The 27,940-nt window shown below is 39.7% G+C and overlaps 2 protein-coding genes across 8 annotated transcripts in view; both read left to right on the plus strand.

Moving 5' to 3' along the window:
• On the plus strand, nt 1-25,451 carry LOC145500590 (uncharacterized). Its single transcript, XM_081480112.1, has 4 exons — nt 1-2,355; nt 14,624-15,286; nt 17,660-18,097; nt 21,913-25,451. The coding sequence occupies exons 2-4, from the start codon at nt 14,674-14,676 to the stop codon at nt 24,729-24,731; spliced, it is 3,870 nt and encodes a 1,289-aa protein (XP_081336238.1). The 5' UTR covers nt 1-2,355; nt 14,624-14,673; the 3' UTR covers nt 24,732-25,451.
• Nucleotides 1-27,472, plus strand: part of LOC145500591 (NLR family CARD domain-containing protein 4-like) — a 53,540-nt gene extending 26,068 nt beyond the window's left edge. For all 7 annotated transcript variants that reach the window (XR_014051119.1, XR_014051121.1, XR_014051116.1 and 4 more), the window contains one exon: nt 25,449-27,472. The gene's annotated coding sequence lies outside the window, so the exon portion shown is untranslated. The remainder of the gene's footprint in view (nt 1-25,448) is intronic.
• Nucleotides 27,473-27,940: the final 468 nt, after the last annotated feature.

The following is a 27,940-nucleotide window of genomic DNA, read 5'->3' on the forward strand; positions in this document are numbered from 1 at the left end:
CAGAATCAAGCACTAAACCGAATGCCATCGCAAGAGCTTAGACATCAAGTTAGTGTTTGCCCCATACAAGATCAAGAACTTATTTAGTACCAAAGATGCCATATCTAAATTATCATGATCCCGTGTTGTTTACAAATTTTCTTGCACAGGCTGTAGCGCCTGTTATGTTGGAGACTTGGTACACGTGTTCGTGAACATTTAATAGTACAACAAAATCATGAAGAAAGTACAACAAAAGAATTGTCGCTACTTGAGGTTTCACTCAATGTGAAAAAAATAATATAATAAAAATGTTTATTTACCCTCATCATCACCAGACTGTCTAATTCTTATGATTTATAAATGCAGATCTCTCAAGATTTTATCATAACAAATTATATCAGCAAGCTCGAACCCTGTAATGAGACAAGTAATGTACATGGGAGATAATTAGCCAAATCCTTTGGCAGGTACTTGTACCCGGTGGACTTTGCAATATTAATGACAACAGAAGGTAAATGTACAATGCTTATCAAACACGTATCAAGAAATGGTCTATTGTTCCGGCTCAACATCTCACTTTGAGCAAAAATGAATGGCCTTCTGTTCTTGGTAGCCCTGAGGGACTTCCTCTGAAGCCAAGCCAAAATCATCACCCTTGTTCGGAAAACTTTCGGCACAACAATTAAGCTGCACTTGCATGAACTCAATTTTAGTAAACAAATCTAGAATAGTGGAGTTGTGATTCACAAAAAATACGTTGAGAGTAAAGCGAAAATTATTAAAGAGCGGAGAAACGCTACCCAAAACATTGTGTCTGTAATGTTAATTAGTGGGATATTTGTTCCCTGATTTCTTTCCGCTGGAAATCATCATGGAGATCAATTGGTCGGCAAGGAAAGATGCGTGAGCTTCAAAGCGCTGTTAAAAGCTATTAATGTCTGGCTGGATGCTCGACTGAAAGCAGTCTATCCTCCTACATTTCAATCCGTGGGTCGAACGCGGAAACAGCGGGGGCACAAGGCAAGCGGCTCTGCTGCTCGATTATTGCATTCGCTATTTTCACGTTCATCCTACACTGATTTTATGGGTTTTAGAGCAAAAGAGAGCCTGTTCGCAATCTAGCCAAATGCGAACTTCAATTTCACTCCCACGCGTTTTGAGTTTACCAGGTTAGAGCAATTTTAAAGTAAAAACATGCCTTACTTGTCGGTAGCTTTTACTTTCACTTTTGAATACATGTATACAACCGCCACCCCACCGCGACTATTTGCACTGACAGGATTATACCAGTACCATCTCCCCTCAAGAGAATTTGTCTTCCATTTAGTCTCTCTGATCGTTTAAATTTCGTGCTCGTATGGTAATTGGAAATTTCAAAAACTCCTGGGGGCATTTAGAAGTTTATACTGCCATTGTTTCAAAATGGCCATATAAGACCAATTTTAGGTCTTATAACAATACCTATTGTTATCAATGTTGAGCCGGTTTTCTTGATACGCAACGGACTTCAAAAAAATACTTTTAACCAAACAACACAACAAACAGAAGCTGACTGAACGTCACGCCACACAGATCATACCTGTTGCGAGTCGTAGAGAAGACAATGAAAGTGAAAATGATGACCGGGAAGGCCAGTTGGGTGAAACATACACTCACGATGATAATGAAGACGTCGTCGAAGAAGATTCTTGCAACCGTGAAGTAAAGGAGATTCAGAAGAAAGCGATATCTCGCTACCCTGCAGGATGCAGAACTTATAAGTCACGCAGATTGAAGCACCAAGGACCATCAAGCCAAGCCTTTCAAAAGAGGCTTTACGAGAATGGCTCCAGTAACATACGGCTAAATAAAAAGCCACTCAAAAACAAAAAAAGCAACACCAATCGCGAGTAAGTTAGATGACTGTTGTAAACGGATGTTTTGCAGGAGCATGCAGCTTTCGTTCGTACGCCCAAAACATATTGTCCGAAGATCTATCATGACTCAGACCAACCAGGAATTTTCTCCGATTGCCATGAAACATCTGTTCCGTTAATTTTACCTGGAATCAATACTTAACGCGGCAAATATTTTAAAAAGCGCAGCCCACAACGTGTAAACAACTTCGTCCGCCATGTTGAATTTTCATGCAACACATGCGCATTGACTTCAACAAAACCATTTTGCGTCACAATCTGTCGACCAATCAGCCGTTTTTGCGCCCTGTCTTAGGGGGAGGGGGCGATTGGTAACCCATGCATTCTGGGAAGAAGGTGTTGTTAGAAATGTCTGACTAGGAATAAAGTACAGCGCTTCTTATGGTTGGAATGTTCGCGACAGACGGATAAAATATCCACTACAGTCACTTGTTTGATGCAGATGTAAAGCTGCAAGGTTTGTGTGAATAATTAAGACAGTAAGGTTTTAACTAAAATCAACGCTTTCTTCCAGACTGAGTACCCAGTTAGGCTATTAAACAGATTTCACTTCCGCAATGAACTGAAATTGCTTTCGCTTTAATTTTCTCTTCGTCGACTGCCTCTTGAGCTGCGGAAAATATTTTACGATTGTTTTATGGATCAAACCCGTCGCAATTTTTCTGTTATTCCATTGCAGAATTAATCTTTGATCTAAATCTGTCTTTACAAAACAACATGAGTATTTTAGACTTCATTAGCTTACATAATGTCACGCGAAATTCCTAGTGAGGATTGAGAAAAAATGAGGACTATAAAGACTGCAGACAAAGAGTAAAATGCAAACTGATGGTAAACTGCAGACTATACAGACTGTAGACAAGGGGTAAAATACAGGCTGACGGTAAACTGCAGACCATATACAGACTGCAGGCAAGAGGTATCAAAGTAGCTGTGAGCCACTGAACTTGGAAAATGAAATATGAAAGGGTGTTATGAGGCATTGCTCATTAAGCAACTACTTGTAAGGTGAGGGTAGTCTAGCTTTCGAACAAGCCCATAAAGCTTTTGTCCATTCAGGGGTGTATTGTGATATTTGCAAAAGAAAAAGTTTGTCATTAAGAAACTGTTTACTACTCAGGCCTGCCTACGTGTTTTACATGACATGTGTCTGTACATGTCTTCCTTGTGCTTTAGTCATAAATGGGAAGATCATTTTGTTTGGTCACAAGTGAGGTATAGACTGAGCGAAACACTTGAGCCTGCGGTACGTAAATAAATGATTAACATTTTCATCTTTCGGTACCTGATGTACAGTTTGCATAGTGTGATAAGCATTCGCTCACCATGTGAAACATTGGAAGTTCAAATCCAAGTGGTGACTATTGGTTATTTTTCCTTTTCTTCATTGTCTTTTCTTTTTCTGTCAAGAAACCATGTATCGAAAAGTACTGTAGTGTTTGTCTTTCCGTTTCTTGTGTTAAAAAAATTGTCTGCAACCTTTAATCATTCATTTCTTTCGAACTGACAATATCACGTAGGTTTGTGATGGAAAAGCCACAAAGACTTTCCCTGAATCGAATCGCTAAGAAAGAGCTATAAGTATTTTCCTTACAGTAAAAAAATCGTTATACCTTCTACCTCTCGAAAATAACTAACTCGACATGCTGCAAGCAACTGTAAAATGGCCTTAGCAGCTAATGTTCGAAACCTGGGGGTATTCCTATATGAAAAGCTCGTTGATGCTCGTAGTCTCAGGTACAAATCAAGGATTCTGGTCTCACTGAGGGTGTTGATGACGAAAAGTCACCATTTTCAGTTGTTGAAGTATCCTTTAGGATGCACTCGCGGAAATAATAATAAAAGAAATGCTCTCTTTTATTTCTATTTTCATGCTTGTTCGTTTAGGAACAGAATGCCGACATCCAGTTTACTAAAGAGATCAAAGAAAATGGAAAACTTCCTTTTCTAGACTGTTTGGTAAGCTGCGACAACAACAAACTACGAATGACAGTGTACAGAAAACCAACGCATACCTACAGATTACTTGACGAATCATCCTACAACCCGACTTCACACAAAGCCACGACTATAAAGACTTTGACGAGACGAGCGCAACTAGTTTGTGACACACCGGACAGCTTACGTGACGAAAACAGATACCTTGAATGTGTTTTTCACAAAAACAACTACAATGCTGACTTTATTAGACGAAACATTTACCGACCTACTGAAGCTGACGCTACGAACAGGAACCCTACACCTGTCAATACAGCGACTATACCTTACATTAAGGGCACTTCTGAGACCATCTCACGGATCCTACAGCCCTACAACATTCGTGTAGCCCACAAACCTACAACTACGTTACGACACTTACTGACCAACGTGAAAGACAGAGACGAACCTAACGACAGACAGGGAGCAGTTTACAAGATCAAATGCTCCGACTGCCCGGCTTCCTAGTTACATTGGTGAGACTGGCAGAAACCTTAATACGAGACTGACTGAACACAAACGAGCCACAAGAAATGGTGATGCCAACAATCACATTGCTGTACATCATCAACTGACAAACCACAACATTGACTGGGACTCTGCTCAGTGCTTAACCTACAGTACAAACTATTTTCAACGACTGACTCTGGAAAGCTGGTACACTAACCTAGAACAAACGCCTCTTAACGGATGTCAACAACTACCGGCGCCTTACAAACGACTTATCCATGACAGAAACGAAACCGACAAACGGACTTCTAACAGACCGACTTAACAATACACGGACCAAAAACCGACCTACTTGACTAACAATAGACAGATCGAAACCCACCAATGACTGATGACAAACTTTACTCGAGTCTTTCAACCAATACCATCATGGCTATACCAACCAATCACGTTCAACGGACCAGACTTATAACATCATCGACTGACAAACACTATTCACTTGACTCTGAAGATGACTTCCGCTCAGGTTGTCGAAACGTCAGTCACCAACAACAGTTCTTTTCAGAACTACACTCACCCGGACGATCACACTATACGAACTACTGATACTCCTGGGTTCAAACCATTTACTGTGAGGGTAAACTGCAGACTATGCAGACTATAGACAAGGGGTAAAATGCATACTGAGGGTAAACTACAGACTATACAGACTATAGACAAGGAGTAAAATACAGACTGAGGGTAAACTGTAGACTATACAGACTGTAGACACGGAGTAAAATACAGACTGAGGGTAAACTGCAGACTATACAGACTGTAGACAAGGAGTAAAATGCAGACTGAGGGTAAACTACAGACTATACAGACTGTAGACAAGGAGTAAAATGAAGACTTAGGGTAAACTGCAGACTATACAGACTGTAGACAAGGGCTAAAATACAGACTGAGGGTAAACTGCAGACTATACAAACTGTAGACAAGGGCTAAAATACAGACTGAGGGTAAACTGCGGACTATACAGACTGTAGACAAGGAGTAAAATACAGACTGAGGGTAAACTGCAGACTGTACAGGCTATAGACAAAAGTTGTAAAATCAAGACTGAGAGTAAACTGCAGACTATACAGTCTGTAGACAAGGAGTAAAATACAGACTGAGGGTAAACTGCCGACTACACAGACTGTAGACAAGGGATAAAATGCAGACTGAGGGTAAGATAACCAAAAATGAGTGTTAAGGCCATTGTAAATGCAAGTAACCTATACACAGTGCTGATTATTAATAATGAATAGCCTCTCTCAATAAGATCATTTAGAGTGATTTTATAAAACCTAGCCATTTATTAACAGTATCCCTCTATGCAGACTATTATAAGTGGTAACAAGTACAACTTCACCTCAGTGGGAATAACTTTCATTAAAAGATTTAAAAATTGTTCAGTGTATACATTTCCATCAAGGTTAAGTTTTTCGCACAACTAATATCCACGGTTTGATGCTTGCACAGCTGGCACACAATTACAACAACTTCAACAAAGCAGCTTTTCCCTACAGAAAGGTCCTTACTGCAGCTTCGAAGTTGATAAACCAGACTTTCTCAAAGGTTTTCTAATGCAGAAATTTCAAAACAAATAGCTACACACACGATCTTATCTTTCTCAATTATAAAGCATGTAAGCATTTGGCTAGTCGTTGCCATTAAAAGCTCTAGTTCGTCTAGACATGATCGCGATCAGCAGATAAACCCACATGGTATTACATCTTCACAGCTCATTTTCAACATGCCAAATTTTAGGCTTGAGTCTTTATAAGTAATGAAACCTTAACTAGATATCGCTTACAATAGGTTTAAAGTGGCAGTTGCTTCCAGGGTCAACCATCAATTAGTTTATTTCAAGAACAGGTTTAATGCACCCTTGCCAGGATTTGCATTTCGGCCACAAGAATGTACAACTTCTCGGTGAGAATTGAATTCTCGCCAGGAATGCTACCAAGATTTTGCTTCCTGGCAGGACTCTCGCTGGGATCCTGGAGGAGATTTTTTCTTTGCGGGATCCAGGAGAGGAAAGATTCCTTGGTGGGATTTTTGCAGAGATGTGTCCCGGGAATTTTTCCTGAGATGGATCCTGTCAGGAAAGCTGGCCACCTTGTGGGGAGCCAGGATTCTTGGTGGGATCCTGACACGTATTTTAAATACAAGCCAGGGTAGTTTCAAAGTAGTGTTCTGAAATACATATCAGAGTGTTTGTTATTTATCCACAGGCCGTGCAATCTCGGTGTGTGACCATTGTTTCAGCATAGAAATGTGTTAATTATAGACTTTGTATGGGAAATTCCCTTTAGTCCTAAATATGCTTGAATAAAGGTATTTTAAATTGTAGAAATAAACTTCACTTGTGATGTAATGTCAAATGTGATATTACATTTTGTACTCTCAGTGTACAAAATGTAATGTCACTTTCCAAATGGCTGTTGGAGCCTGACCATGGTCACGCCAAAAAGCCAAGTGTGTGGAAAGATCACAGAAACCCAAATATTAGTTTGTATTTTTTCTCCAGCTTCCCAGCAGTTCAGAATCCTAAATCCTTGAATCTGATTGGCGAATTGCACACGCTCCAGCGGTCTGGATTTTCCCATCCACTCCCTGAGTTACGGACTGCCCCTAAATTTTGCCCTTAAAATCATCAATCTTTGGCCTTTTTTACAATTCCATTGATGATTAATTAATGCAAGTTTATCTCTGCTCACTTTTAAATGGCAAGGAAAGTCACTGTAAGTAAATTCAATTGAGTATTTTGAAGTTGTGAGAGTTGTTTGGTTGAGTGTAGTTTGGCGGCTGTAATGGTGCGTAAGCCTGTGTTTCTCTCACCATAAAATTTTAAGTAAAAAAAGGAGTCAGTTGTAGTTGAGTTTATCTCTCTGATTGTTGCTGTATTTAAGAGAATTTCTGTGGAATAGACTCAACTAATTTTCCTGCTTTCTGCTATTCAATTTGTGGTAGAAAAGTCTGATTTCAAGTGATTTTAACTGACAGAAATTGTTTTTGTAGTAAAACTTCACTTTGCACAAATTTTCACACCGGAAAAACAATTTTGGGAAACTAAACTTAAATGCAACTAACATAAAGTAGTTCGAAATAAATCTGTTCTTTGATATGTATATCTTTCTTTGTCTAGTATCTGAGTTACTTGCTCATTGCAAGGAGTTTTTACAAATTGTTAGTAGACGGTGCGAAAGCCGATTCAAGGACAAAGTTGTGTTAACAAAGCCATTTGTAATTAAAACCAATTTACCGCAGTGAAAAAAAAAATTGTTATTTGCTGGCTTTGGGTTGGTTCGTATAGTGAAAAACTGTGACCTCGGGCTTAAAAATGCTGCCAGAAGCCTACGGCCTCAGGCAGCATTTCCAAGATCTCTGTCACATTTTCAGTTTTCACTACACAGACCAACCCTAAGCCAGCAAATAACATTTTTATAGAAATTCTCTGGCTATAATGACAATCACATGTGAACTGTTACTGTGATGAGTTGATGCCATGGTTAATTGATCTGGCCTTACTGCTGTCAGTAGTGTTTTTATGGTTATTCCGTATGTTGCTTTGTGATGTGGAAGTGATTTGTGGGACGAGGTGGCCACGAGTCACTGGCCCTGTTTTCAGTCTCATGAGTCACTTATTTGAGAGAACAAAGACCACGGAAATCAAAAAAGAACACTCAAAGAACACCCTTTGTTGAGGCAAATGAAGTTTATTTTTCCATAAATTTTTTTTTAGGACTTACTGTAAGAGAATTTCCCACACAAACTTTATACTTGTGTTCATCTATTGAATAACATACATGTACCGAGCTTATGCAGCCTTGGGATAGGTAACAAACATTCAGATATATTGAACAATTTTTTGTAACCAGAACTGAAAAAAAGATGAATTAAAATTAATTGCCACTGGATGTATACGAAAAACAGTGTTAGAAAAAAGTGCTCAGTTGATCTGCATGGTCTGCATGGTCTGCACTCCGCAGTCTGCAGTTGACGTGGTCTGCATTAATTTGGCATGGCCACATTCAACTTCGGTTAGAACTTTAGGCAAAATTGAGTACATTAAGTCTCTTTCTTGAATGAACTGATCTCAAGAAAACCCCACAACTGTGGTAATTGTATTTATTAACCGCATGGCCATGGGCTGAGCGCGGTTCATGTTTTACTCGTGGTTTATTTATTTTTTTCTTTTTTTTTTTTGTCAGTGACCAGACCCAAACTTCCTGTCGGCCAAATTTTGAATCACGCAACCTGTGATGTTTATTCGCCAAAAGCTGTTGAAACATTAATACAAGGACAATGTTACAGATATTGTTTTCTTTATTTGGGTGTAAAATATATTTTCTTTTGGTTTTGTCAAAGCGTTGGATTCGAAGGGAAATAATAAATACGCTAAAAACGCTAAAAAAGGTATTAAGTCAGTCATGGAATGCGCTGACGTTGCAGCTTTTGTTTTCACCACATGACAAATAAGATTGTGTTTACTTTGCAAGTTTATTTTGCCAGAAGTGACGGTCATTAATTTATTTGCAATTTTGCAAGTATTTCTTTTGGGTCTCGGCAAATGAAGCAAATTCTTTGGCTGTCTCATCACAGTGAGTCAAGAGATTTGAAGAAAAATTAAATATTTGCTGAGGTAAACAAGAGCTTGCAACGTTTAAGTCAGTGCTATGGGAAAAACACAACCGTTCTAAAATTAGCCGTGGATAGTTTAAACCCTCTTATTGTGTGACTTATGTGACCACTTCAAAGCACAAACAAATTAAATTTTGACTTTTCAGGAAGAAAGCTGTTTATTAAAAGTGTTATTAATAGCGTGACACGCGTTTCCTTTTGTATCATTCATGGGCATATCCCGCACGAACTTCCAGATTAAGACCATTATGTCATCATAGATTTCACAAAGGCTAAGAGTAATGGTGCAATAAGTTATAACACAGTTTGTGTTGATCAAGTGATGTGTTAGCAGTAATCAATGAATCATCAAGGACGGCTTTGGAATGTGCACTGCATTGTGACTGTAGTAGTAACAAAACAGTTAAATTTTAAAAGTGTGGTTATAAGATCTAAAAGATCTTCTTGTTTATTTATTTTTTGACAATATTTATAGTCAGGGATGCCCAGTTCAGCAATGCAGGTTTAATTGAAGCCCTGGATTATGTAGGTTCTGTTGCTAAGAATTTGCCAGTCAGGAAAATAAAATCATGATCATGTGTGATTGTTTTGGTTTTATTTGGAAAAACCGAACAGTGGTGCCTGAACAAATAATTGGGTTTTTTTATATGTGCAAGCCTGGAAAAATGCAGAGAGCTTTATTATATTTTTATTACTGTAATTGCAAGAACCTGTAAGCCACAATACGCTGCAGATCTAGGGAAAGTGCTGTCAGCAAAATCTCACCATGATGTTTGTTTAAATGCCATGTGTGAAATGCATTTATGCTGAAATGCAAAATCCGTTAAGCCAACACGTGCTATTCACCGCAGAGTTCTATTCCAGTTTAATTAGGCACCAGAAGAAATAAGGTGGACAAGTTCACAATTGTCAGTCCAAAAGCTGACACTACATGTATTGAAATTTTTTGTATTGTCTTAAAATTTAATTAAACTCATCGCAAATAGATGAGCTTGGGAACTGGTGCCTTAAAGGTTAGCGGGGTGCCAAAGCCATAAGCCGCTAGGAGGTATCCATGGCAACCCTGGAAAGCAGGAACCACCCAATCAACGTCCGCTAACCGGCACCGTCACACTGAAAGAAATTCAGTGGAATCTACTTACCTGGAGAATACTTACCCTGACCAAGAACAAAACGGGAGGAACGAGAGGGTGCAAGAATCTGCAACGATTCGCGAGCGAAGCAGTGATCCGCAACAATCAGCAGAATACACTACAACAATATTATGCAATGAACCATAAACCCCTGCAAAACCCCTGAAGGCCGCCCCACAGGTCACGTACTCCCAAACGCGGAAACCGCTGGCTGCATAAGCTCATATTTAACTTGCCTGAATGATATTAGCTGGATGGGCACGCTAGCTGGCTGCATTAGCTCAAGTTTAACCTTGCCTAAATGATATTTAGCCACATTTAAAATGAACACAACAAATGCAGTTGAACACAACGTTCAGATGATTTATTGTTTTATTAATAATTATGTATTTTATGGAAAAGTGACTATATATCTTATTGACAAAACTGACAAGTTCAATTGTGAAATTGATGTTTTGTCAGGGATAACAAAAAATATTCATTGTAAAGCTTACATGTAAACTGTATATACAAACGAATCAATGATTAAATGTACCGGTAATTGAGTTAATGTTTATTTTTAATTTAAAGTTACAAAGTTTTTTGATCTGCTCAGATCTTTTTTATTAGCTCAAAAGTAAATTTGTAGCTTCCATGAATTAATGGAAATCTGGTCAGGGTGGGGGGTCTTTAATCTTTGAAATCCAGTAGGTAAAACATGATTTTAATGATTTGATGTTTCTACCATTATTAACATATATTTGTTTTCCATACAGACAAGTAAAATCCTCTATATTAATTGTTTTAAGTGACCTGCTTTAGAAGATGGTAGCTTTCTTAAGTAAGAGTTATGTGGCATATGTGGCTCGTTTGTTTTCTAGAAATTTGTTATTTTTGACTGTGAAGTTCATTCAAACTTTGAAGCAGTTTAATTAGAATATAAATTAAAGTGTTTAATTGACATAGTCTACATGTGCATGCATGAGCCTGGCATGCTAGTATAAATGGCAGAAAACTAAAATCAGTTAGTTAAAGTTTTTCTTTTCTGTTCATTCTTTTAATAGCAAAACATGTCATGCCCTGCAGTATTTTTGGTTTAGAGAAGACTAAGCTGAAGGAGAACCTTCAGACAGCTAGTGACACAAAAGACATAAAAAAAGATCAGAAAACAGTAGCAATTGTTTAGATTTACATTATAACAATGGGTATGTTACATAATATGTCAGTTACTGTCAGTAAGGCATAATTATGTGCCTTGATGCATTAAAGTAAAGAAAAAAAACCAATGGACAAACCCTCTAATCACCTGAGATACTTCAAGCTAAATCTGTAATCTGTTATTTGTAATCTTGTGTACACAAGGTTAAATATTATGAAACTACATGTGTATCTTAACTGTTTAGTATACTTACTTACTCCAGCTTAACTACAATTTACAGCCACAATGTGATCTTGGATATACTGTGACGTCACATTGGGGTGGATACAGGATTTTAGAGGTCTAGGAGAATTCAAGCTACAAACCACCGAAGGTGGTGCCGTTAAGGGGGTCCTGGGGCATCCTTGCCCAGAAAATTTTAAAATTGAGGTCCTTGGAAATGGGATTTTCCACATTCTGAGGCCAAATCAACTTGTTATACTGCCTCATTGTTTGTAATTTAGGGGGTTCGAATGAACCCACTAACCCCTCCCCCCTACATCCGCCCCAGATCTCAGCAGCTGTCACATTCATAAGGGGATATACTTACTCACAGCCACAAAGATAACAGTTGACATTTGAGGATCTTACAGGTGTTTAATCAAAGTACAGATCTGAGAGTGAAGCTTAAGCTCACAACTGATATAAATTGCAATAAACTGATCAAAAGTAAGGTCAGATCCCGAGTATAATATTTGCATATTAACTGTTTTTTTTAAAGTTGCTTTCCGTATCACTATGTTGGGTTGTGTTGTGTAGAAGGGTCCTGGGGCATCCTCTCCTGGAAAATTTTTAACATTGGGGTCCTCGGAAATGGGATTTTTGGTATTCTGAGGCCAAGTCAGCGTGTTATAATGTCTCATTTTGTAACATATACGATGTGTATGTTACATAATATGTATAATATAAGTACTGTACATAATCACACACAAGAGTGAAGATAGCAAATATAATTAGTCTCCACATGTATAGCAGTGATAGTGGTTTATCTTTCACAAAATGTGCTCTTGGCTTGTTTTGGTAACTCTTGGAGAGATCAAATCAAACCATGACAACAGGAACTCCATGCTCAACTCTTGTTGAACAATTTTTAGTGGTTTTTCAAGTCCTTTGATCAAGACCAGTTGTAAATCCAGGGATGCCCAAACAGGCAGGGGGGGTGGGGGATGGGGGTGAGGGATGCGGGTGGGGGATGGGGGTGGGGGTGGTGTGATGGACTCTTTCCCTGTTGAAATTAAATGCCAGCCTCTTATAACATGAGTTCGGCCACTTGCAACTTCAGTGTAAGTAGCAGTGATAAATAAACAATAGCCTCCATTTGGTGTGAAAATATGCACAGACATTTGTCCATGGACATTATCTCTTCTGGGAATCAAACAGTTTTCTGAAAGCATGGCTTGAGGAAAACTGTGAGCTTCGAGGAACAGATAATGTCCAAGGACAAATATCCCAGCGTATTTTTGTGCCAAAATGGAGGATTCTGGGGCATTTGTGTTTATTATATGTCCTTCAAATATATTTTGCCAGAAGCGCAGTTTTGAAAATTGGAGAATATCACTTGGATACACGTATTTTCCAGTTTTAGGTGGGTCCTGTTCAGTCACGTGATGCGTTTACGCCAACCAAGTGAAAATATTTGATGGATTATAGATGCCAATAACTGTTTGCATAAATATATCAATATATAAATAAGTCCTCTACCTGATAAATGTCTTATGACAGAATTAATTAATGCTAACTTGAGGTCCTTGTTGTCCTCTTCTAGAAATAATTGCTCAAATTACCTAGAGACACAGCATAGTGATACAGAAAGCAACTTAAAATACAGTTAATATGCAAATATTGTGCTTGGGATGAGACCTTACTTTTAATCAGTTTATTGCAATTTATATCGGTCTTGAGCTTGAGCCTCACTCTAAGATCTGTATTTAGATTACACACATGTAAGATCCTCCAAGGTAAACTGTTATCTTTGTGGCTGTGAGTCAGTATGTATCCCTTTATATTATGCATGTGACAGCTGCTGGGTTCTGGGGTGGATGTAAGGCAGGGGGAAGGGGTTGGTGGGTTTGCTCAAACCCCCTAAATTAAAAACAATGAGACAGTATAACATGCTGACTTGGCCTCGGAATGTGGAAAGACCCATTTCCATGGACCTCATTTCTACCGGAGCCCCAACAGCCCAAAGAGCCACCAAGTGAAGCCCCATGCCCATATAGGAATGAAAAGGAAACCCATGAATTGATTTTCTCATGGTTATCATGGCTAGCGGTATTGCTCATGGGCGCATACTCACAACGATGACGATGACGGAGTTGTGCAAGATGGCGGCCATACTCCAGCTAAAAGGTTGACAGAAATATACAGCCTTTATTTATAGCCTCCTTTGACATTAGCAATCCATGTTATGGTCAATTGACACCTGTCAAAACAAGGTAATCACTGACCAGTATTACATGTCCAAATCATGGGCTCAAGATTAGAGCTCATTGAGGTCACAAGCTTTTTTAAAGTTGACGGCTGACCAAGTGCTGGGTTTCTGTTGGATCGTAGGCTCATGTCAGATAAACGTGTTGTAAACAGGGCCAGGTTGTTTGGAAGCTCTATCCCAGGATTAAAGTTAACAAAATTATAGATAGTTCTTGCATACCAATGTTTTTCACTGCATTTGGTTTGTGTATTTTGAGATTATTCAAACTCAAAACAGAAGGCCAAACAATATACAGAAAACCTCACTGCAAACTGACAAAATTCAAATCAAAGTTCTCGCTTAACCTGGGTTATCTTAATCGGGCTTTGAACAACCCGTTCCAGGAGCTCCGCTTTTAGGCTTGGCTAAATCTATAAATTAAAAATTTTCTGGGGGAGGAAGCCTCAGGACCCCATTTTGGCAGTTCGTATCTTGGATCCTCTCCAGGCTCTAAAATCCCCTATCCACCCCAGTGTGATGTCAGGGTATATCCAAGATCATATTGTGGCTGTAAATTGTAGATAAGCTATGGTATGCAAGTAAACAGTAAGATACACACGTAGTTTCATAATATGTCACCTTGTGTACACAAAATTACAGAGAACAGATTACAGATTTAGCTCTTAGTGTCTGGTAATTGAAGAGTTTGGACATTGTTTGGTTTTTTGTTTGCTTTAATGTATCAAAGTACATAATTATGCCTTACTGACAGTTTAGTACCATTTACTGACAGTTAAGTACCATTGATTTACAGTGGTATGAATATTTTCCTTTGTAATCTCAAGTGATGACAGGGGGTTTCATTATTTGACTCAAAATGGACTATTTCATTTTTATTGTTTTCCAGATCTGTGAAGATATTGTGGAGATAACTTAGAGTAAATTTGAAAAGTCAAGATGATGATGTCTGATGAGGAGAAGAGATGGCTCGTAGTTGGTGTTGTTATGAACAAAGTAGCAGCCCCAGTATTGAGAGATTTCATCAAACAAGGAATGGACACTCACTGTGCAAACAACACATACTGCCATGGTTTGACCACACCCTGTGCCCTAAACACACTGACTTATCATCTTGTCAATGCGGATCCTAACCTTAGAAGATTGAAATTTCAGAACATAAACAACAATCTTAACAACCATGGCAATCACAAGAACCTCTACAACTATAATGTAAACAGTTCAGTAGACTTGGCAAAGCTGTTCCTGCCAGATTATCTTGCCAAGTTTTCAGGGTTTGACGAGTCATTGGACATGAGTGCCATTCTTCGCCTGTTGGGATTTAACAATCCTGTACCCATTTTCCACTCCCCATCGAATCGTATTCAGTCGTCGGCTGATGATGTCAGGGAAAATGTCAGGAACAAGTGGGGCCATTGTAATGTTACTGACTGGACTGAAGTCCTCTACAATGATTGTTTCTCCAAGCTAGAGAAATTGATGAAAAGTCTGGGACTGACTGGTGGTGTGGAGAAGACCACTTTAGATCAGCTCTCTGATTGGCAAACAAAAGGTACTCATCATAGATTGATTCTGGTTTGCCTTAGTTCTGTTTTAACTAATACACATGTACTCTAGACAAATTTCTATGAAATTTACCAATCTATATCTTAGTGTGGATCAGTCATGAATGATGTTTCAGTCAGAACCAACAAAGTAACACTGAAACAATGTTAACATATCAATACCAGATCTTTACATAATTGATTTAATTCTTGCATCAGGCCGCGCTTTTCAGTTGTTTCTGAGCATTCCAAATAGCCACTTACCCCTGCAAGTTGGAAAGTAGTTATAAATAATGATTAATTTCAGTGGAAACCAGGGTTTTCCTCCAAATTGACTGGCTCTGAGGATGATTTTACCAGCCAAATTTGACCATCTAGATGAAATTTTTCCTTATATGAAAAGAAGTTAAGTCTAAAGTATTAATGAATTCCCCGGTGGAAAGACGTGTCAATTTCATGCTATACATTTATGCAAGTGTGATTCTAATATTGAGTGAGTTTCCAAAATTTAAGGTGCTCCTCCAAGCCACCATACAGGCAACCTGCCACTTATCCTCCCCCACAGTTGTCACATCCTTAAAAAACAAGCATGGGAAGGCTGTGAGCAAGCTTTCCTTGCAGCCACCCCTAATTCCTCTTAGAACTGGCAAGAGAGCATGCTCTTTTCACAGGCACCCCTACTCTAAGAACGGGTAAGAGACCAGCCTCCACCACCTGGAGGCTACTCTAAGAGCTGGCGTGAGAGGTTCCTCCATTCATGATCCCTCCATCACCTAGTGCAAGAGCTACCAGGGGCTTACTACATCTCTCCACCACCTACTCTAAGAACTGCTTTAAGAGGTTGCTTCATCCCACCACCATCTATTCTAATTGTTGCCAAGAGAGCTTCCACCTTTTCCCGCCACCCACTCTGAGAGTTCCTCCAGCCCTCCACCACCTACTCTACGAGTTGACTGGAGAGCCAGCTCCTTGCCTCCATCACTTACTCTAAGAGCTGGTAGGAGAGCTTGCTCCATCCTTTCGCCACATACTCTAGGAGCTGTCAAGACAGAATCCTCCATCCCTCCACCAACTCTAATAGCAGCAAGGGGAACCTGCTCCATCCCTTTACCACTTACTCTAACAGCTGCCAAAAGAGTTTGCCCCATCCCTACAGTAGCTACTCTAAGAGCTGCCAGGAGAGATCACTCCATCCCACACACTACTCTAAGCGCTGTTAGGAAATCTTCCGCCATCTCTTAACCTGCTGCAGGAGTTGCCAGGGGAGCTTCCTCCATTCCTCCACCTCCTACTCTTAAGGCTGCCCAGAGAGCCGGCTCCATCCTCCCAAAATCTACTCTAATTTCTGCCAAGAGAGCTTCCACCTTCCACTCATGACTTACTCCAAGAGTTGCCCGGGGAGCTACCTCCATCCCTCCACCACCTTCTCAAAGAGCTGCAGAAGAGCTTGCTCCATCCCATCACCACTACCTTAAGAGCTGCCAAGAGAGATTGGCCATCCCTCCACCACTTATTCCAAGAGTTGCTTGGAGTGATTCCTACCACCCGCGGTAAGAACTGCCAACAGAGTTTTCTCCATCCCTCCACCATCTACTTTAAGAGCTGTCAAAAGAGCTTGCTCTCCACCAGATTGACTTAGTGCTGCCAGGAGAGATTGCCTCATTCCTCTTGCTTTATCCTTTCACCACCCACTCCAAGAGCTACTGAGAGAACTTGCTTCATCTGGCTTCACCACATACTCTAAGAGCTGGCAATAGAGCTTGCTTTCCTTCATTACCTTCTGTAAAACGCCACTGTAGTTGAAAAATTGTTACCTTATTACATGAAATTTCGCGATTTTGAGGTGCACACATTTCGCGACATTCAAATTCCGCGATTTTGCAAACATTTTGTAGTGTGCATCACTTTAACTACACGTTTTTGAGCGACACAATTTATTTCCTTGGCAATGTTACTCTACCATGTCCTTGAACCGACTTTCTCAAAGGTGCAATGTAACGTCAAATTAACAAAAACGCAACGGCGGGACTATATGTCAACAGTAACATAATGTGAGTCACTTAATTTTCGCGTCATGTTATGTTAACGACACTGATTGTTCGCGTCACTTTAATTTCGCGATTTGTTTTTACATCGCAAAAATCTCATGTAATATGGTAGTCCCATATGGGACTAAGTTTGAAGTTTATGGTTAAGCTGTTGTGTGATAATTGTATTTAAGGTAAATATTATGGATAAGGCAGGCTGAGGACACTCCCATCCCGCCCCAATTTAAAGACGAGAATTCTTGTACATATACATGCATATGTGTATTTAAGTGACTTTTTCTAGTCACGTTCTTATTATTTTCATCAGTAAAGTATTGATGAATCTTTTTGTAGGTTGCCAGCTGTGTATGGGACATGCTGTGGACAAAGATCTACTATCTCTGGTCCAAAGAGAAGTAAAAGGAATCATTTCAGACTTGAGAGGACATGATGCACGACTAGATGCATTGGAAACGAAGCTTGAAAAGGACGAGAGGGATAGAAGAGAAGAGATTGATAAAATCTTGGAGAGGCTAGTGTCCATGCAGAAAATGCTGAGGGAAGAATTACTGAGAAGAGTTGAAGGAGTAGAAGAAGGTCTTGCTGAAACAAATATCAAAGTCGATCTTCAAGGAAAAAGAGTTGAGGGAGGTCTTGCTGCAACAAACTTCAAAGTGGAAGGACTGGGGCAAAATGTGGCGCGACTACAGGATAGTCTCACCAAAACAGATGATAAAGTAGAACAGCTGGCGCATGAAATCGAGAGTCAGAGGATAAAAGATGTCAAACCAGGTTAGTTAAAGAGAAAGAAAGCCAAATATATTTTAGTTTTTGTGATTCATGCCACTGCACTCTTCTCTAAATAGTGTTTTTCGTTTCTTCCTTCATACTACAAAGATTACGTCATCAAAGGAGTAATCGATTTCTGCTTCTTCAAATATGAAAAGTTAGCTGAATAGTTATCTTGAAAAGGGCTATTGATCATCTTCGAAGCAGATAAAAGATTTACAGTCAAAAAATGAAAAGTAAAGAAAGTACAAAAAAAACAAAATAGCTTCGGGAACATTAAGTGATAATAGGGTGGCCGTCTTGTATTTAATTTCTTCACCGTTTTTTCTTTCTCTCTATTTTGATAAAAGAATGAGTGCGGGTAAACGACATTTCAAAGATAGCTTGACCTCATTTTCAAGTTTTAGAAATTAATGGTTAGATGATGCTATTTATAATGGTAATTGAACTGAATGGAGTGCAATTTGGTCTGAAATCATACGCGTGATTTCAAAATCTAACGAGCGCGCAGCGCGAGTTCGATTTGAAATCACAACTATGATTTCAGACCAAATTGCACTCCATTCAGTTCAATTGCCACTTTATTAGATCCATTTTGAAATCGCACAATTTCATCGCCTTAAATTTTAGATTTTTGGTGTATTGTTCCAGTAGCCGGTTTGTTAAAAAAAGCGGAACCGGAAACGTCTTTACGTCTCATTTAGTATGCAAAACGATGTCATGTGACGAAAACTCATTCGAGCATGACAAAGAAGCAAGCAATTCTGAAGTCAGAGCGAAAATAGTCTACTTCAGCTATAAAAGTTCAATTCTCGTCGCCTGAATCAATTATGGAAGGCCTTCCTTTCTTCTGTGGTTGAGACTGAGAGTTTTCATTGTCTTTGGAGAAGAAATTTGAAGGTGCACATCCTGCGTAATTCTGCGATCGATTTCTTTTGAGTTTTTTTTCTTTAAATACCGTTCAATGGCATGATTTTACGGGAGTCCAGCTCCTTATCATCTCCGTTTCTTTTTGTGACCTCGGCGTAGGACTCAATACTCAGGACCTTGTCAAGTTCTCGCGGCGCCATTTGTTTGAAGATATTTCCAAGATGGCGGGACTGGCACCGACTTCGTAAGACGTTCGTTCATTCACTGTCTTGTGCAGTGTGGCGTATTTTGACCATGTTTATTCACAGCGACAGAGTTGAGCTCTTTTGTTGCTTCGTTTAAAACTACCAGAAACCTGGAAATATCTACCTTCTTGAGATGGCTCTGAATTTGTTGTTGTGTGGTTTTCGTTTGTTTATGTTTTACTGGACTCGGTCTCATACGGATCTTGAGCAGATGTTGAAGAAAAATCGCCAAAATATTAGTCAAAATGGACACTGAAAGTTGGAAACTTCCATTAAAGTAGGTCTTCAGCCTGAAGAAGCTTATAATCGTCATTCAGAAACTGTAATTAATTAAATTCGTCGATGTTTTTGGAAAAAAATTACAATAACAACAAAGTTTTGGCAATAGTAGTTGCAAAACTCTCCACACAATGGCTTTTTGCCTTTCATTTTCCTGAAATTATATTGATTACTTTAAACTAATCTTGAAATCTGATTGGTTGTTTTGTTTTACTGTCCCATTCTCATTGGCTGAGAAAAAGATGCGATTTAGAGCAAAAAATAGCTAGTGCGATTCGTGAATAAATCGCACCACTGAGAGCCGATCAGATTGCAAGGATAACCGGTGATTTCAAAATCGATTTAATAAATATTGTAATTGTACTGTATCAAAGTTAAACATCTTAATAATAAATTATGCATTCAGCGGTGTCAATACTTGAAGCTATCAAATAAATACTTGGCACAAATTGAGCCCGATCAAATTGAGGTCGATCATGCTCGTCTGAAAATTTGAAATAAATCCCTAAAGGAGACTAATGTGGGCGTGGCTCAGGCTCCATTTGACCCCTACAAGATACCACTTGACAGCATGGCAGACAGCGTTGCTTTTATTATTTCTTCGAGTGCAATCCTAAGGCCCCGACCACTTTAATCCGTTTTTAAAAGTATCCGTTTTTGTTTTGATGCGTTTTCCCTTATCGCCCACCCTAAAGTACCCGAAAAGGCTGATGGAAGCTACTGTATATGACGCTTTTTTCGTCACCGTTTTCAAAAGCCTCCGTTTTCACCTGTCCACACTAGAAACGGAGCGTTTTTGAAGCGATGCGTTTTCACAACACTCCACTTTCGAAACCGTGTTCAAAAGGCACCGGTTTCGGTCGTTTTAGAGTGGACGATAGGCGAAAACGCATCAAAAAGTATCCGTTTTCTAACGAAAACGCATTGGTGTAGTCGGGGCCTAAAAGATACCTTGACAGCTAAAAATAGTGGCGTTTTGTCTTGAACACCCTAAGTGAGACCAAAATCCGTGATTTATGCTAGTAAGCAGAAGAATTGAGGCTGCCATCTGTCAACAAGTGTGTACGGAAAACACTGGACTCCTCAATCCATGCAGTTCACAGTGGAGGTTGCAACTAACGACAAGCTGTCGTTCCTTAGTGTAATGACGGAGAAGAGAGGCTGCCATCCGTCAACGAGTGTGTACCTAAAATACTGAACTCCTCGTACAGTACAAGAGTCTTGTCAGCGAACAACGTTACGAGAGATCTCTACTAAACACTTTGTTGAACCTGGCATGCCGCCTATCATCATCGTGGGAATTATTCACAAATGAATATGAACACGTCAAGCAGACGTTTTCAAAACTTAAGTATCCAGAGAACCTCATCAACTCGTGCGATGCGGATTATTTCGAATATACCACTCGCCACCTTCATTGATGCATAGAAGAACATAAAGCCTCTGCCTTAGCAAACAGTTAAAGATGATCATGGTGTCAAGACCCTCTAAGAGTAAAGAAATACAACAGAAAACTGGATTGCTTGATTTATAAAATGATTTTTATTCACGAAAGAAAGCCGAAACGTAACATACAATTGAACCCAATTCCCGCCAAAGTATTTAATTAATGTCTTCAAGTATTGACAGCGTCGAAAGCATTAATTAAAATCTTCAACTTCAATATATTTTCGGACATTTACAGACTAGATAACACCGTCTATCCGTAATCATTTACAACCTGAAAATAAAGTCAAGATGTCTTCGAAACTTTCTATATTTTCGCTGATTTTTAGTATTAAGTAACAATACGCTTTCATCGTCACCTTTTTATTAAATTTCCTGTTTTGTTTTTAAGGGTAGTGTGGGGGAGGATATTACTGTGGCGTGTTCTCTATCGATTTAATAGACAAACCAAAAGGTAACGAGTGGTGCCGACTATAAGTCCACTAAATCAGAGATTACGGACATAGCATTCAGCGGTCTTAGGGTACCGCGCATGTGCACCACTTCCTCTTTCATCCAGTGCGCCCTTTCGTCAGCACATTTGGCCACGCGCTTCCCCCTCCCGTCTCTTCCTCACTTACTTCCACGGGCAGGTCAGGGTGACCGGGGCCTGGTTATTGTGTGTCAATTGTCAGTCATCGGTAGAGTTTGTCTGTCAATAGAAGTCTGAATACAGAATCCGTCAAAAATGATCGAACAAGATGAAGTTGTCAAAACTTTCAAATAGCTTACAAAGTTTAAAGCTTGCTATTTTTCTGACTGCCATTTACGTGTAGTTAAAGCGCTTACTCTAAACCGACAATTTTGGCTTTGTTTCGTTTTCGTTCCATACAGCTTATACATGTGTATGTAGGATACCGTTAACTGCAGTGTAATTTAACTGCTGCTCTCACGTGCGTCGAGGGCATAATTGTTTTTTTTTATATTTTCCCTAATCAGCTGCTCCTCCAGCGGAAACTTTCGACGTGAAGACCTGTCGAAGTAAACTTGCAGAGCATTACAAGAGAACCGCTACAGTGCCCACCTCTGTGTGGTCTAAAACATTACCTGTGGATATTCACCAGATCTACACTCGACTGTCCTGGGTGAAAGAGGAACAAACTCCAGGTGGGTCATCACGGTCTGAACTGGAACATTACACGGATGTGTTCACTGCAAACAAGAACGGTGTTGTACCAAAGAGGATACTCGTGCAAGGACAGACGGGTATTGGGAAGAGCACTTTCGTCAAGAAACTGGCTGTGGACTGGGCTGAACTTGATGAAACGACTACAGGAGACCAACAGAAGGATATCCTGAAGAAGTTCGAGCTTTTGGTTGTCGTTAATCTCAAAGAAGTGTCTAAATGCCAAAGCCTCAAGGATGTTATAAGTCGCTCATCTATTTTCGCACGGAAGGATAAACATCTTACAGATAGCCTGCTGAATTACATCACCAACAATGAAGACAAGGTTTTGCTGGTGTTTGATGGATACGACGAGTATCGCTGCGGCAGCAAGTCCGAGATCTACAATATATTCAGTGGAAATGAACTGAGAAACTGTTGTGTCCTGATAACGTCTCGAATTTCCAAAGCTGACGAGCTACGAGCGTTTAAAGACATGCATGCTGAGATCACCGGGTTTGGTGAAGAGGAGAGAGAGGCCTTTATGAGCAGAATGCTTGGTGGCAAAGCAGAAGCAAGAGAACTGAGTGGTCATCTTGTTAAGCGAAGGCTGGAAGACTTAGCGAAAGTTCCGCTTCTTCTTCTCTTCTTTTGCACCCTGTGGAAAAAGGGGAAGTCCAAGAGCTTTCCAGAAGGCAAAACAAAATTGTATTTGGCGATCATCCAATACGTGTTGGATTACAACCAAGGGAAAGACTCTCCTGCTCGGTTTGGCGAAGTACACGATTCCAAAGATGTCCTTGCTGAAATCGGAAAGGTGGCGTTGGAATGTCTTTTGAAGGACGATCATGTGTTTGAGTATGATCAACTGTCCGCTGCCGTTCTTTGTGATGAAAGTCTTATCATTGGCTTACTTCAAGTTACTGAGTACGCAGAAAATCTTCGACCAGCAGGAATGGTATCCTTTATCCACAAGAGCATCCAAGAGTTCTTGGCGGCCTGGTTCGTCACCTACAGATGTGTCCCTGTAGGAAATCTCGGTGGAATTGAACAGCACGCACGTACCTTGGACGATTGTGTGACCTGGGGGAATGTTTTCCAGTTCGTTTGCGGTTTGTCTGACGATGGAGCAGTGAAGGTTTTGCAGCACTTGACATCAGTCAGGATCTCTGACCCAACATTGGATTTATCAAAGACAATACCAGATGAAGAAAACGAGACAGACGTGCCACTGTGTGTCACTGACAAGCATTGGAGGTTCAATTACTTGGTTGACTGTTCTTTTCAAGAAGTTCAGTCAAAACCTGCACTGGTGAGACATTGGCTTGATTGCACAGCTGGGATCATGCTGATTACCCCTGAGGCACCATTTCCTGAATATATACCAAAGATGACAGTTTTGAATGAAGTTTCTTCCTGTAAAGCTTTCATTTTTTATAATGTTTCTTTTTTTCCTTGGACACGCATGTCAACGTTATACGAGGTTCTGGAGTTTTGCGATTTATTACATGTCCCACTGAGAATAACGGAGAACTCTGCGGCTCTCTTGATTGGAGATTTTTTAAGGCAGTTCATTACTGTAGGATGCAGATCCTGTGGTTTTAATTGCATTCTTCGTATCCATAATGGAAAAGCTCAGTTTTACATAACAGATTTAACGCTGTCGTGTGATGACCATATGAGACTATTTACTGAAATAATTACCATTTCTACTCCATCTCGCTCCACAAATCTGTGTTCAAAACAGTCAAGTTTGAAATTCTTAAGATTTCTTGGCTGTTATGAAATTGAGAACGCACAGACGTTCAAAGATCTTGGTGCGGTTGTCCGAAACTGTAAACATTTGAAAAACATTCAATTTGTAGGATGCAGGGTCGGTATTTGTGAACTGCTGGAGCAAATACCAAATAGCAGTACGTGCTCTTTGACTATTGATTGTGAGCCGTTACTCGGCAGTTTAACAGAGATACGAGGGACCGCTTACTCACTGACATCAGTTGAAGTTGAGAAACTGGCTGGTGTGTTACCGCGATTTAACGTCACCGCTCTTACCCTTCATTCAGAGTGCTGCTGTGCTGCAGCATCTAACAAACTTTTTTGTAGTATCACACACAAGACTCTTCAGGTACTAAGACTGCATGGTTTAACGCTGACTCCAGCAGCAGCCGCGGCGCTCGGTCGGTCACTTCCTGAAATGTCGTCCTTAAAAAGACTCGAGTTAACTAGCCTGAATGGAAGCAATGTGCAAGTGAAGGAAATGGAGGCGCTGTTTGGAGGAATCAACAAAACATACCCGGCTTTGAATTGCCTTTCACTTACGAATTTTAACGCAAGAGGTAGCCTTGCTCCACTCACCAAGCGCGTTCACTTCTTTCCCAACTTGACATTGTTGGAGCTTTCGTCATTAAATATGGATAAACGTGACTTGCATGGTCTGCTGGGGAGCTTAAGATCTATTCCTAATCTAATGTACCTGTACCTGGACCTAAGCGACAATCCACTGGGTTCCCGGGAGAGAGTACAATCTATTGTGAAACAAGCACTGCCTCAGGTTTTTCTTCGATATGGTAATACCAGGTTCATCCATTCAATGAAGAAAGTAGACATGTATTCTGGCAGAAGCACGGACTGTCTCCAGTGTCACGTGACTTGAACTGTTCGTCTTTGTACCACGTACAAACTGACATTACTTGGGATCATAGAATAATATCTGACAATAACAGGCGATACCATTTTTTCTCGAGCTGCTCGTGTAAACACCGTACGCTTATTTCAGGATGTAATTCTCAACAATTTATAATTGATATCTTAATGAGATGTTCAGTGTAACTGAATTTTTTCTGTAGCGCGTAACTGACTTTCTATCAAAGAGCAAGTCACGATTTTTGTTGTTTAATTTTTGGACTCTCACAGTATTGTAGCGGAGAATTTTATATTCAATTGAATCAACAAATTATTTGATACCTTGTATAAATAAGATAAAAGAGATGCTTAGGCTTAATTCGCTAGAGAATGTATCGCGTTAATAGAAAAAAAGCGATAATGAACTGTTTAGTTGAGCTTAGTTGAGAAATATTTGCATAGATACGTTTGCAATACATGCCTCATTGTTCCAAGATGAACAGTAATTTTGTAAAAAAAGTGTAAAAACCTGCATTATATATTCGAACATGAAAGTAGTTAAAATTGCAAGGCTTCTAGCTGTTCTTTTTTTCGCTTTCTCTTAATACAATTTTAGAAAATAGACCTTGAAGGCTGGTTTCCGTTTGAACTTCACGATCACTGCCAAAAAGGTTCAGGGATCGTTGCAATCATATGGAAATCACTCTGCAGCGAGACAGACTTAAGTTCTGTTTCGACGATCGTAGAGATCTGTGGAAATCCGGTTAGTGAGGTTAGCTCAATTTTTCTGTAGCGATCGTAACTAACACTTGGAAAGCAGCCTTTAACTGCTGCATGTAGGAAAACCTGCGTGATATCCGAGTAGGTGTGATTAATCCAAATACGCTAAATCTCGTGAAACTGAAAACAGGTGTATGAAATCTTTTGGCCAGTTGTAAGGCAAGAACCAGACTTTGAACTAGTTGCCACTAGGTTGAACTAAATACGGGGGAACTTGTTTTTCACGAGTAACTTTATGTTTATCTCAATGAAGTTTGTTTAATTCAATGTGGAGCTAAGGCACGTTCTTCTGTCAAACTATATTGCAGTGTATTTGAGATCAACGGCATCAAGTTAAACTGTAATTTAATTCGACTCGCAAGACGTTAGACGATTAACCAGAGCCAAAATCAGAGTTTGTAATGTTTTCGACGCAAAAGAAACTTTCTTTGAGGGGTTTACCTGTGGTGGGAAGCTTACAGTTACGTTTCACTTTTTCATACAGACTGAGTTGACAGTTCTCTGAAAAGCGGAAAACCAATTGCATGGTTTTGTACCAGTATGGTAGATCCCACACATATTAGCCTGGATTTTCGGGAGAGTGCAACTCAAAGGGACGACCGGCTGAAAGTCAATGTATTCTGTAACATTCTATCGGCAACAATCACGAGATGGTGGACGTAAAATTTGGCAGGAATTCAGTTACATACCAGAGACCGCGGTTTACCTACTTTCCCCTATTTATCGGTAAAGCTATTCTGAACTGGCAGTTTTTTGTTTTTTTTTTTCAGCATTTTGTTTTTCAGTAGGCTTACTCATTTAATGGGTTTTCTCAAGGCGTGAAGAAGGAGCGAGGAAGCGAAGTCTTTCCCTTTTTTGCGAAATTAAGACAAGCCAGTTGAACATGAAATTTTAGAGGGATCTGTAGAGCGCAAACCCGTAGTAGGGAACAGGGTTATATTTAAACTTCCTGTATATTTATTTCTTATTTGCAAGCGCCAAAGTGAAACGGGATTTTGAAACGAGAGTATTTTTTCCTAAATAACATTGTAGGTTAATTTTGACCGTAAATGGGGAAACTGTTAATGGACTGGAAGTGTGAGGAAAATTTTGAGACGGTGAGAGCCGGAGAGAGACTGGGGAGAAATCTGCTGCACTCCGTCACTCCACGGGCCTGTTCAGTTTAAAGGTCAAATGAACCAAAATTTAATCTTTTCTTCAGCCATTTTATAGCGACGAAATGTTGAAAAAAAAACATTTAAAAGGAAACATGCGGAAATTTTTCTTTCTGAGCCGTGAAAAGGAGTAAAAAAGTTATAAGTACGAAGACAGCCGATGGCTTCACGAAAACGTTTCCAAAATGACCCCGCACTTTAATGGAGGAATGGAGCTGAGACTCTGCTTTGTGACGTCATTGTTCTCTTGAACATTGCTGCGTTTCTGCGTCAGCGAGTCTTTCGTGGGGAAGGTTTTGGATCTAAATACAAACCTTATTTTACTTGGGAAATGGCCGAGGAGTTCGCACGCTGTTCGGCGGGCATTATTCCCTTGTTTGTCGTTGTTTTTTGTCCAATTGCCGGCTTGCAACGTTCCATAGTGAAGTTAAAAATCATCGGTACCGCGTCTTTCTTGACTGCAAGTTGACAAAGCTTGAAAGAGGGTCGTAACAAACACATTACTACAAGATTTTGTTTGAAGCTGTTTTCGGTAAAGCGTTTATACACAAACGCGGGAATGCTTCGAGGGCATGAAGCATTCTCTCTTCATTTTTATAAGCCATTCCCTTTTAAGTTTTGGGTACCGGGGAATCTTGAAAGTGCTAACTTTTGATTTTGAGTGGTTTTCCTCCGAAGTTCACAATGAACTTAAAACCAAAACAGTTTCAAATTTCCCGCATTTCTTGAGCTCACCAACAGTGACGTCACAAGCTTTATTTCCGACAGTTATCCGACAATTTTCCCGACCGCTGTACGATTATGAAGGATAGAAAACAGTGATTTTAACATTCCAATATCTCCGCAATGCTTCATCCAATTCGTTTAACTTCTGAATATGTTTATTTTATGCTTAATGAACACATTGAACTCAAATGAAAAAAAATGTCTAAATTGTGGTTCATTTGATCTTTAAGAACGTTTAAAACTGATAAATAATAATTTAAACTGTAAACTTTACTGAGTGACTCGACAAGCAAAATATTCTTATGTCCTGTATTTCTCTAACACCTTATGCACTTTCTCCAGGTAGAGCAGCTGTACTTGTATCGATCTACCTGTAGCGGGCTGAATTTGTATTCAAGTGGAGTAAACAATTGAACTGTTCCTCGCTATTTTACATTTCATCATGTCTGATCAGATCACCAGCGTTTGTCTTTTTATGAACTTCTTATCTTGCTATATTTTCACTTGCTCTGTTTCCTGCCTCAGGTTCTTCAGTCCAACTGCCATATTTTGCAGTATATGCAAAAGATTTTAGTTCAGA

Source organism: Orbicella franksi, chromosome 10 (assembly GCF_964199315.1).
Source record: "Orbicella franksi chromosome 10, jaOrbFran1.1, whole genome shotgun sequence".
NCBI classification, from domain to species: Eukaryota; Metazoa; Cnidaria; class Anthozoa; order Scleractinia; family Merulinidae; genus Orbicella; species Orbicella franksi.

Excerpts from the sequence above, each read along its gene's own strand:
- LOC145500590 (XM_081480112.1), top strand. The coding sequence starts at position 14,674 with ATGATGATGTCTGATGAGGAGAAGAGATGGCTCGTAGTTGGTGTTGTT. Across the intron at positions 15,287-17,659 it reads CTCTGATTGGCAAACAAAAG|GTTGCCAGCTGTGTATGGGA; the intron begins GTACTCATCATA and ends ATCTTTTTGTAG. Across the intron at positions 18,098-21,912 it reads GATAAAAGATGTCAAACCAG|CTGCTCCTCCAGCGGAAACT; the intron begins GTTAGTTAAAGA and ends TTCCCTAATCAG.